A 12,352-nucleotide genomic window follows, 5' to 3' on the forward strand; every position below is an offset into this window, starting at 1 on the left:
TTATTTAGTTGTGTTGTGTTGGTTGTTCTAGGTTGTCTTGTAATGAATAAAATGGTTTAAGTGGGAGGTGGTGTTAAAGCAAGAGTGATTGTAATGGTACTCTTATGTTATCAATGAAATGAATAAGTTGTTTTAGTACTTATTATTGTTGTGATTAGTTGGCATTATTAGTTGTTATCACTTTTTATTGTTGTGATTAGTAGGCCAAGGTTATGCTAAGAACACATCACTATGCAAATGAATAAAAATACCAGCAAAATGACCCATATATTACAACTAATAATGCACTATAGCAGTGCTATTGTCAACTTCAAAACAGAATTAAGGCACTCAAGTAATACAACAATCCATTTATGTCCAAAATACTACTACTTAAACTGTATGGTAGATCATATAAAATGCAGCCACAACATTAATGTAGTCAAAATACATTTAACAACCACAAACAAATATATGGGTCATACTAAGCTACTTCCTAAGTCTAAGAGGCTTAGCTGAGCTAAGAGGCTACTTCCTATGTCTAAGAGGCTTCGTCTTGGTTCTAGGTGGTCTGGCTGAGGTAGTGGGAGTTGTTGTTGTTGAGGCTTGACCGAGTTGGCTCAGCTGATGCTGCTGACTCTGCTGTTGTTGCTGACTCTGCTGATGCTGACTCTAGGCTACTCCTGATGCTGAGTCTGCTTACTCTGAGACTGCTGTTGATGCTGTGTGTGCTGAGTGTGACTTTGCTGCTTCTTCTGCTGCTCTTCCTGAGGAAACTTCTTATTAGCAATTCTGTTAGGTCCTGGTGTACCACTAAGGGCATTCTGCACAACCAAATTAACATTAATTAGGATGATACTCAACAATAAACACATATCTCCCAAAATCACTGCTATTTTGTACCTTTTTCAAAGCTCTTTCTGCTTTCTTCTTCCTCTGGTCATTCACCCATTCACCATGCACAGCTAGTCTTCCACCTTCTTTTTTTGGGGATGAGACAGCTACAGGTGCCACATATGGGTTTTTGCATGTCTTAGCATATTGTCTTAATTGCCCACATTTCTTGCAAGTGCTCCTCCTTTTCAAAGGTTGGTGCTCTTGCTGGTTATTGCCAACCACTTCCCCCCCTTCTCCAAATTCCTCTTTTTTGACTTTGGCCTCCTAGGCTGAATTTTGACAGCTGGTGGTAGAGGTTTCCTCAACTTTACCTTCTCCCAATGATGTGGACCAGGCATAGCTGCCACTTCAAATCTGTATGCAAGCATATAAGTGGACACAAGGTAGCCACTTTCCACATAATCTTCAGGGTCAGCCCTCTTATTCATGATGCATGCATATGCATGCACACAAGGGATGCTTGTTAGCTCCAGTGGTAGCATGTGCATGCCTGTTTGCTGAGGTCAACTGTCACTAGGTCTGAGTTCAGCTCTACCTCATAACTATCAACCCTGGAAATCTGCACAATGCAATAGCAGCAGGTTATATCCTTTGAAATGTCTTATTCACATAAGGAACAACTTTTCCTTTCATTTTCTGATAACTCTCCCATTTTTCATGATTCATTTTCATCATGTACCTCCTCCTAAGCCACTCCATTTGAGTCAAAATTGGCTTATCCCTTACTTCTTTGATGACAACGTTAAAAGTCTCACTGCACATATATACATTGTTGAGCAACATGCATGTTAGACTTTCGGAATGAACTAAAAGCATGTCTGGACCAGTGTTGTGCTGGGATCTCAGCTAGATATTTATATGCTTCTTTAGACAGAAACTTAATTGATTCCATTGGCACTTCAAAGTCAAACTAAACAAGGAAAACCACACACATCCACACAGATACACATAGTCAGACAACCATGATTAATCCAATAAAAGTGGACTGAAAACATAGAATCTAACACAAACAGAATACACAAATTCACAGTCACATACAAATACAACACATATTTCACAGTCACATACATAGTTGCAAAACACAGACAGTGACACAACATGGACTTTAATCAATCAAAATGCAAAAACATACCAAAGTTGTTGCCCTTTCTGCTGACCAGATTAGCTCCTTGAAAGTTGCACCAAAAAATTGTAACTTGAAGTTTGCCCATATATGCCTCACACAATACCTTTTAATTTGTCTGCATAAGGCATCACCTGCTCCATAGCTTCTAGTAAACCCTATTAAAAAAAGACAACAATAAGATAAGTCAGTTAGCCCATATTAAGATATGAAGATTTGGAATTTCACTAAGTAAGTGCAATGTTTAGAATTATACCTTTTGCCTATCAGACATAAAGGTATAACCACTACCACAAAACTTGCAATATAGAACGCCTGAAATAGACTAAATAGAACGCTTTAGAGGCGTTCTTCAACTAGGTTGCCTTATAAAGTTTACAAGGCGTCTCTTGAAAGCGTTCTATATTCAATACAATACAAAACTCTTATATAAGATAAGCGCTTCCATTTCTATGCATAAAGTAGAAAGAAAGCAGGGGAAAGAGAACGTTAATCTCCTGATAGGCGTTCTCTATATATGTAAAAAGAGAACGCCTATCTAACTTAACAGTTCTCTTCTCCTTTTATTTTTACAAAAAAAAAAAAAAAAAATAAAATAAAAAATCCAAATAATAATAATAATAATAATAATAATATCACAAGCCTCGATAGATAAATATGAAAATGAATAAAATTTATTCTAATTGCGTATAACTATGAATTTCTGTTTTCAATAGTTACATATCATAAACAAACTAATTTTATGTAAACGTAATCACTGCATCCATTTCTTGGCTTGCTCGGAGTCTGGGATTACCATTTCAAGCCTACAACTTTCCACCTTCCCATCAATATAATATTCATTTCTGCAAAAATAAACAAAATAGTCAAGAAAATTTCAAAGGTTTCAGGCGAATTTTAGACCAAATTACCAATATCAATTAATAAACAATGTGTTAACATGCAATCGGGTTGTTTGAGAATGAAACGAACTAATTTCAAATCTAAAATGATGAACAATATTTTTGAATATCCGACCTTGACAACCAAAATTTATGGGAAAAATTAACACCATATCCTCAAGATTCAGCACAAAATGAGACTAATTCAAAATCAAAATACATGATTTTGAAAACTCGATAATATATATGTAAAACCAAATTCTCCATTAAATTAAGTAATCAAATTTTTTTAAAAAGTGATCAAATTAAAATCAAACTAGAAGCAAACGTAAATTTTAGATCTACACAATTTCATTTTCAAAATAAATCATCAAATATAAAAACGAAATTGTTTACAAAAGTTTCAAGTCATATCAATCGAACATATAATCCATTAAAATAAACCTTCAAAAATTAAACAATAAAATTGAAATAGAACAACTTACTTGTCAAGATAAAGAAGGAGAATTGATAGAGGCAAAATTACAAATTCAAAACTCACTACTTGACAAAGAATTCGAGCGTCCTTTCGGGCTTCTGATGAATGTTCCTCGTCATTTACAGCTTCATATAATTCTTTAGTAAAAAAGGACAAACAAAATGATGACGACAATGATTTTTGCCCATAACTGTCGATCGAAGGCAAGCAAAAGGAAGGAGAAGGTACAACAAACTGCAAACTGCAAACTGCAGACTTGCGGGTTGCGGCTAGTGGGTTGGTTAGGTTTTCATCCAACTTTTTTGCTTTAAGGAAAAAATTTATAAGGAAAAAAATAAATTAAATTGATAAAAGGGAGTTGTGTAAGATAACTTGATAAGATTGATAACCGTATACTCCAATATAATTCTAATTTATTAGATTAATTATTTTATTTTATATTTACACATACAAATAAACGGGTGGCTAAGGGAGGCGTTATGTATTTATTGTCTCACAAAATGGTGATCTAAGAAAAGCGTCCTCTTTTGTTGTAGAGAACGCTCATTCAACTTAATTGTTCTCTATTTTGCGTTATTTATTCCACTTTTTGTAGTAGTGAACCAAGGCCTTGATTTTCATCTTTCAAGGCTGTCATTAGACTCTCTAGGAACCACACCCAAGTCTGAGTGTTCTCAATCTCAACTGTTGCCCAGGCAATAGGATATATGTTATTATTGCCATCTTTACCAACTACAATTAGTATTTGACCGGGATAAGGGCCTTTGAGATGGCACCCATCAACTCCAATAAGTGGTCTGCAGCCTGACAGAAAACTTCTTGCCATAGGTGTAAGGCAAATGAACATTCTCAAGAATTAAGGAGGCTCAGGCTGGTCAATTCCTTCTACTACAACATTGCACACAATACCAGGGTTACACTTAATGACATCCTTCCCATAGTCCCACACTCTTGCATACTGCTCTGCTGCTGATCCATATATCATCAGCTTAGCCCAATCCCTAGGCATCCAAGCCTTGATGTATGTAGTTTCAATGCAGTATCACATAAAACCCTCATCCTAAAGCTTTTTATTTTCCAGCCTGGATCACTTCTCCAATCTTCAAGGTATTTCTCAACTAAAAATTTAGCAGTTAGATTTAAATTGCTTCTAACTCTTAAAAACTTGTGCTTCGAATTCAGACTCTTAATCTTCCAATAATGTTGGTTCACAGACCTTCTTGTAACTACCCTAAAGTGACATCTTCTCCCCCCTACACAAGTACACTTAGGTAGCTTACACTTCTTAGCATTCCACTTGCACTGACACCTCCTTCTACACTGAATAGTGACTTTGGTACTGTCATTGTGCAAATACCAATACTCATACCTATTCTCAATTGCATGAACCCTTAACACTCTCCTCAGAAGTTTGTTATTCTGAAACTTCTAACTACCTTTGACCAAATGAATGGGTTTTTTTGAAGTCTATTTGTGGATGGAAAGTTGGACAATTGTCTTGCTCCTCATCAGAACCTCTAGGGATATCCAACTCCTCAGAATCAGATGTGAACTCTCTCTCTCTACAGTAACCTCTTTGCTCAACAGTTACTCTCAAGGTTGTACTCAGGGATCTGCAGCTCTTTATCACTGTTATCTTGCACACACTGTAAACTTGCATTCACTTCTGCTAATATGTTGCCTACAGTGTAATCTAGATCTTGAAATTCCCCCTCCTCATATTCCCCCTCTTCTTCCCCAACTTCCCACTCTATGGTAGTATCAGAACAATTAGAGTTTGAGGAACCAGATCAAAAGTCTGATTCCAACTCAACCTCACTCCTACACTTCTTCTTCCTTTTCCCCTTTGCTTTCCCCTTTCCCTTCTTCCCTCTTGCCCCAGAAGTACCTTCCTCTTCACCCTTTCACACTATCTGAGAATAGTTTCTTTATGGTGGTGTTCTCAGTATGCTCATCAACCCTGTCTACCCCTTTGCTGGTTTTTTCTGCCTCCTCTTTGTCTTTGATTGTCAATTGCTGCTTAAACCTAGGGCTCCTCCTCACTTCAGTGGGCTTAGGTTTGACTTTACTTTTTTGGATGGGTTGTACAGTACTGACTTCTGGGCTAGTACAATACACTATAACAACCTTATCCTTGTTCTTTGTCTCTAGCAAGCCTTGGACATCAATATCACTCACAATATCCTTTTTCCCAGTTGATCAAGTCCTCCCCTTTATCTTATACCAAACAATGAACAACCTTGGCACATGCATATCTAACTTCACAAAGCCCCAAATGCAAGATTCCCTAACAAAGTTCACATACATCTCACTCACTTTACACTTGTACCTCAAATATTCAAAGCCACCCTCATACCCACACAATGTCTTCCCCTTTATTTTTTTGTTCACAAACACCCCCTAGTCTAACCTTAACAACTACATATTCAACATCAGCAGCAACCTGTTCATTTTATAAAGCAATATTAAGCACTTTTCAACCCAATTCACATGTACAAAAATGCAAGTTTGTTATACATAGCAGCAGTAAACAATTCACCCAATTCATTGTCCTAAGTACATCCCTAATTAAACAATTCAACAAAATTACAGTATTAGAATACTTGGCCTCTAATAATTAAATCAATCAAATACACAAACAACCCTAACTTTCCACATAATTGCAAATATACCATCAACAACCAACAACCTTCAACATTAAACACAAAGAGCAAAGCTGCTTACCTCTTTTTACGCCATTGCACTGAACTATTGTCAGGTTTCTCACCTAAGCTTCTGGTCCCCAATAAGCAGCAAAAGATGGCGACTTTTTCGCAATGAAACAACCCCACTTCAAGCAATTACTCAAGATTACTTTCTGGTGCAAGTACAATTAGGGGTTTAATGACGAATTTAGGGTTCTTAATTGAAGAATGCAGAACAAATTATGAAGAAAGGGGGAATTCGCTCAGACAAGGACAAAAAATTGATTGTAGAATAGGATTGGTTGGGAGAATTGAATGAGAAAGAGAGTGAAGTCGAGAAAAAAGAAAAAAAAAGAGGGAAGTAACTAAATTGGGGCCCACATGTTAAAAACCCACCGTAATTTCAAATTGGGTGAGAATGTGAGCACTTAATTAATTTAGTGGGCAGTATTTTTGAATAAATTTTTTTTTTGATTGGTTAGTTAGAAATTGATCACGATTTTGGGTGGTGTTTTACAAAAAATTTTCCTTAAATAAATCTCTATTAAAAAAAAAAAAAAAAATTCTAACCGTGAAGAATTTGAAACAACAATTTGAATTTGAATCTCATTACCTCCATCCTCATCCTCCTCATGACCCCATCCTAAACAAAGCCAAAATAAAACCAAAACAAAATCAGAAACTTTCACTTTCACTTTCTCTCTCCTCCCTTACAATTCAAAACCCCTTCTCTAAACCCCCGCTCTCTTTTCCCCCCTTCATCGGAGATCCCAAATGACGGCGGTTGCGCCGCCAGTGCTCGGAAAAGAGCTCTCCAGTCCTCCTACCGACGGTATTACAAACCTCCGATTCTCTAATCACAGTGATCATCTCCTCGTTTCTTCTTGGGACAAGGTTTCTCTTCTCTTACTTTGATTTAATTTTTCTGGGTGTTTGTTATTCATCCATAATTTTGATTTAATTTTTCTGGGTTATTGTTTGTTTGTTGTTACTTTAGACTGTTCGTTTGTATGATGCGAGTGCCAATGTGCTTCGAGGGGAGTTCAAACATGGCGGTCCTGTTCTAGATTGCTGCTTTCATGATGATACTTCTGGTTTCAGTGCCTGTGGTGATTCCACTGTTCGGCGGTGGGTGTTTTCTCTTTTAATTTTTTTTTTTGTGATTTTTTGAATTTTTTGGGTATTTTGTTTTTTGTTTAAATAGAATTTGATTCTAGTTTTTGAGGTCTTTATGTTGGAATTTAAGGATTATAGGGTTGATATGGAATACTTTGTAGAATATTTGGGTGTTTTGTTGATTTAAGTGTAGTATTTTAGGTTTTACAAGTGGAACAATGTGATATATTGGAAAATTGGACTCTTTTTCAACGTGGGATTTGGGGTTTTATTGCGTGTATGTGAATTATGAGTCGATTTTAGGAGACGATAAAGTTGGAGTGTTAGGTAATGAAATGCTTAATATGGAAAGTATTTGCTTGTTATCTTTGTCCATAATTTAGGATTTGATGAATTCTCATTTATATTCTATGTTTGGGATATGGGATTTTAAAATTTTTTGTTTGAGATTGCATAAGCATGGCTGCAGTGTTTAACTGAAATTATGCAATTGATCGACTTGATCCCCTGCAACCGACCTGAGTTCCTTCGGGTTATGGTATGTAATTGGTGTTTTTTTGTGTGTTTTGTCTTGAGGATAGATCTTTTCTTCTCTTCCCTTTCATGTACTCCTGCCATTCAATGTGTCAGGTTTATAGTTCTGCATATTCAGGTGTTTGTGATTGCTTGTTTGATCACTGGTTTTGGTGCGTGGTGCTTCATGATTGTAGCTTTTCAATCATTCTACAAAAAAGTGGATTCCATTAGTATGTGTCGTTGAAAATGGTACTCGTATCTTGTATTGAGTTTCCGAGTCTTGAGATTGGTAATATTCGCTCTTACTTATTGACTAGTGTGATTGAATGGTTAACCTGCTAGCGGATAACATTCGGTCCAGCTGCCCCAATTTACTTATATCCTTATTGAATATGGGAAAATATAAGGCGCACAATTATATATATGTTGTTGAAAGTTGAATTGGACTGATTTAGTTGTTTAATGTTTTGGTTTTCAGGCTTGTCTTCAATTATGGAAAAGAAGATGTGTTGGGAAAGCATGAAGCACATGTACGTTGTGTGGAGTACTCTTATGCCACAGGTATGCTGGAATTGTGCTCGGAGTTCAGACAACTTTCAATTATTTATTCTCTTGCTAGTAGACAGTCATCTAAATATCTCGATCAGAGAAACCTTCTGTTTCATTTGGTGTTTTATTTTGCCAGCTTAAATGACCAGGCCCACCAGGGTTGTATCCTAGTTTTGCAGTACCTGGTTCTCGAGCTGCTTCTAACATACTTTGTGCTTTGTTGTGGTTTTTGGCTCAGCATACTAGGTTTTTACTTAGGGTTGAGCTGAGTGGAGTCATGATTTGTCAGCAGCTAGTCACACTGCTCAGAGTTCAGGATAGATTCTTGAGTGATTGGGATTCTGGTCACTGTTTTGTTCTTGCAATGATATATAGCATAGTCGTGATTAGTGTTAGGTTTAATTTATTCTGATTTGGTATTCTATGTTGCTTTTTCCTCTTTGTCAAAACTTTGGCTTAATGTGGTTAGCTAGTGAAGTTAAAAACTCAATCATCTCACTTATCAGAACTCTATGTTTGCATCTCAGTTGCTTGATGATGTAATCATCTCAAACCATAAGTTGATTGAGGATGAAATATTGATATCTCTTGGAATGGTGATGTCCATAGTTTCTACAAGAGGATGTAACTTGTATGTTATTGGCAGTTTGTTGCACCGTGTTCTGTTTGAGCTTGTGCCATTAAATATGACTTACCTTGCTATTTTTCAGGGCAATTGATATCAGGTAGCTGGGATAAAACAATAAAGTGTTGGGATCCCAGAGGTGCAAGTGGGCAAGAGCGTACACTTGTTGGAACATATGCTCAACCAGAACGTGTTTATTCTATGTCTCTTGTTGGTCACAGATTGGTAGTAGCAACTGCAGGCAGACATGTGAATGTCTATGATTTGCGAAATATGTCTCAGCCCGAACAGCGCAGGGAGTCTTCATTGAAATATCAGACTAGATGTGTGCGTTGTTACCCCAATGGAACAGGTATGGACAAGTGCTAGATTTAAAGTTGTTTTTATTGGTTTTAAATCTTTTAATGCATAATTATGAACTTTTGAGCTCAAAAGAAAATTACCCAGGAAAAAAAGAAGCAAGTAATTATGTTTTGGTATAAGAGGTTAAGAACTGAGAATGAGTTCTCAGGCTAATAGCTAGTCAGATAGCATCACGTTTATGATGCGGTAGCCTTTTGAGATCAGTTGAGGTCATATCCTCATCTCTAATTTACTAATTACTATTCACCTGATATGCCTAGGATAATTCAAATTGGTTTATTAATTAGAATGATAACAAAGTTGCCATATTGTTTTGACTTTTGAGTGTCAAATAACCTGGAGGAAACCAAGAGTTGATTTGCCAAAAAAAAAAAAAAAAAACTAACTTAAATATACTCTTTTAAGTATTCAATTTTTATAGGGTATTAGATTTGCTAAATATTGTAAGTTGATTTATTGTAATTTGGTTTTTGGAGGTTATCAACTGAAGGATATTTCTCAAGCTATGGTGATAACTTTAATCATGTTTTGACCTATTGGATAGGTTATGCTCTGAGCTCAGTGGAAGGTCGTGTAGCAATGGAATTTTTTGATCTTTCTGATGCTGGTCAATCAAAGAAGTGAGTTCAATCCTTTTGTTCATCCTTTATTAGTGTATTGTATGCTTCTTTTCTGATTTTTTTTCTCTGTAATTTGCTCATGATAGCCCAAACTCAATGTGGCTTATTGGTGATTGTGTAATATGTGTTGCCCCATAATAAGTGTTTGAACAGAAGTTTTAAGTGTGCAAATTGCTTGGATTTTCTAAAACCACTTATGGGATCCATTAGATTGTCTCTCCCCCCCCCCCCCCCTCTCTCTCTCTCTCTCTCTCTCTCTCTTCTTCTAGAACCTTGATTGTGGTCCACTGTTGGTTTAGCCAGCTTCAGTTGATGTTGGGTGACCCTTAACTGTTTATGAATAAGAGTATGTGACTGAAAAGATGTGCTTATCACTTTTATTAGTCAAATTATACATAATGCTCATGGTTTCTTATCACTTTTATCTTTGACATCGATGTAGCTGATGGTTAAAGTTTTGCAGATATGCTTTCAAATGCCATCGGAAGTCAGAAGCTGGAAGAGATATTGTTTACCCTGTAAATGCCATTGCCTTCCATCCAATGTAAGTTTTTGATGATATTTCATGTTTAGAATTAGTCTATGATCCCCACTTGTTGAATTTATGATGCCCATTTAGGATCTTATGACTAAAACAAGAGAACTTGTTTGATGTGTACATATGGAGTAACTAAAGATATTTGAAAATAACTTGTTTGGATAATTGTTGGAAAGCTGTAATGGAGAGCAGGTCAATTAAAGCTCTTGAGCTATATGATGTACTTGGCGAGTTACTGAATGTGCATGAGAATGTAGCACTTTTATTCTCATTTATTTAGTATATCATTGTAGGACTGAAAGATTTGATATAGTTGTTAGACGTACTAAGATTTTTTAAGTTGACATTCTAAGATTAGGTGCTAAACAGTTGAAAGGTTAATGCAAATGATGGTTCTTTTTTAAAGGAATTTTTTTTAATTTCTACGAAGTATAATTTTTCTAACATTAGTATTCTGATCGAGTTGATTACTCAATTTTTATGCCCTTGATGGACATCAGTGTTCATTATTCCTAAACAACACTACATGTAGTAGATGTATATCTTTCTCGATTTTCACAAATTCACCAAGAGTATTTGTAGCTATTCACCTAGTTTTATAGAGGTGTGCATTCAGTGTAAAAATACTAGTAAATGATCACGCCAGTCTATATTCTCTATTGAAGATGCTGGTGAAGTAATGGTTTAAGGATGTTTTGAACAATCATACACTGCTTCACAGGACAAGGTTTATAGGAAGCTTTTGCATTGCATGATCATACTACAGTTGATTTAAGTTTGTAATCTAGACATCAGACATGATTTTGTCGGATTGAAAACATTGTGTACTTGTTTGTAGGTCTTTGGATGAGAAACTTGACTTTTGATTAGAACATTTGTTTTTTTTTTTTTTTTTTTTTTGTAAAACAAAGAACCGAAACTTCACAAAAAAAAAAAAAAAACAAATGTTCTAATAAAAAATAATGATTCTTTTCTTGTTCGTTTGTACTCAAGAAGTTACAGCAGTGGTGCATGTTGCTTTTTGTCTTTTATTTAAAACATTTATAGATTTATGTGATGTTTATATGCTTTGCAGCTATGGAACATTTGCAACTGGAGGTTGTGATGGAATTGTGAATGTGTGGGATGGAAACAACAAGAAGAGACTTTATCAGGTACATATGACGACTTATAGCTCAGCTCTGTAAATTCATCTTTACCTTGAATAACATATTTAATCTTTATTCATCTTGAATTTCAGTATGTGAAGTATCCTTCAAGCATCTCTGCATTATCATTTAGCAGAGACGGTCGTCTCCTAGCTGTTGCATCTAGTTATACCTATGAGGAAGGAGAGAAACCGTAAGACAATGACACTTAGCTCTCTTTTTTATGCCTTGTCGAGTTGTTGCTTTTGATTGCTCATTGACGTTTACATGTTTATGTTTGTTTTGCAGTCATGAGCCTGATTCAATATTCATCCGAAGTGTGAATGAAGTAGAAGTCAAACCAAAGCCTAAAGTATATGCTAACCCCCCTGCTTGAATGATTTGAGCAGCTTTGCTCGACCTCTTTTAGTGTTTCAAATCATCTAGGTATAGCTTTACACTATTTTGCTTCTTGGTACCCAAAGAAGCGTATGTGATCAAGATGTAAAAGGGATTGCAGATAGTAGTTGCTCGATTCCGAATTCAGAACTGTCTTGCATGATATGATTGTACAATTGCATCTCTTATATTTTGTGTTAACGCACAGCCTATTTCCTTAAAAATTTGTTTGCGCTTGCAACAAAGTGAAGAACCTTACACCCTCTGATCCTCTAAACTGAATCAACTCTTAGTTAAATTTACAATGTCAAATACAATTCAAACCAATCCTAAGGATAAAATAAATTAAGAGTAACTTCATGATTTATTATCACATCTACAAAGTTGTTCATATTACTGTGTAACACAAGGAACAAATTTTCTCTTTTAAAGCCTCTTCCTGTATTGGAGATAAATT

At 35.8% G+C, this 12,352-nt stretch overlaps 1 protein-coding gene and 1 long non-coding RNA gene across 5 annotated transcripts; one reads left to right on the forward strand and one right to left on the reverse strand.

Moving 5' to 3' along the window:
- Positions 1-305: 305 nt before the first annotated feature.
- Positions 306-3,786, reverse strand: LOC145634713 (uncharacterized). Of its 4 annotated transcripts, XR_014113504.1 has the most exons (6): positions 3,366-3,786; positions 2,256-2,844; positions 2,009-2,157; positions 1,556-1,630; positions 883-1,435; positions 306-803 (listed from the first exon to the last, which is right to left on the reverse strand). It is a non-coding gene; the product is annotated as an uncharacterized LOC145634713 (long non-coding RNA). The 4 variants fall into 4 exon arrangements; XR_014113505.1 differs by having other exon boundaries at positions 883-1,630; positions 2,796-2,844; XR_014113503.1 differs by lacking the exon at positions 1,556-1,630.
- A 2,967-nt stretch (positions 3,787-6,753) lies between these two features.
- LOC145634714 (mitotic checkpoint protein BUB3.2) lies at positions 6,754-12,094 on the forward strand. The gene is made up of 9 exons (XM_081686110.1): positions 6,754-6,936; positions 7,040-7,170; positions 8,153-8,235; positions 8,934-9,200; positions 9,756-9,831; positions 10,295-10,375; positions 11,445-11,523; positions 11,610-11,710; positions 11,806-12,094. Exons 1-9 carry the CDS (start codon positions 6,817-6,819, stop codon positions 11,891-11,893), a joined length of 1,026 nt encoding a protein of 341 aa, XP_081542236.1. The 5' UTR covers positions 6,754-6,816; the 3' UTR covers positions 11,894-12,094.
- Positions 12,095-12,352: the final 258 nt, after the last annotated feature.

Source organism: Chenopodium album, chromosome 6 (assembly GCF_948465745.1).
Source record: "Chenopodium album chromosome 6, dcCheAlbu1.1, whole genome shotgun sequence".
Classification (NCBI taxonomy): domain Eukaryota; kingdom Viridiplantae; phylum Streptophyta; class Magnoliopsida; order Caryophyllales; family Amaranthaceae; genus Chenopodium; species Chenopodium album.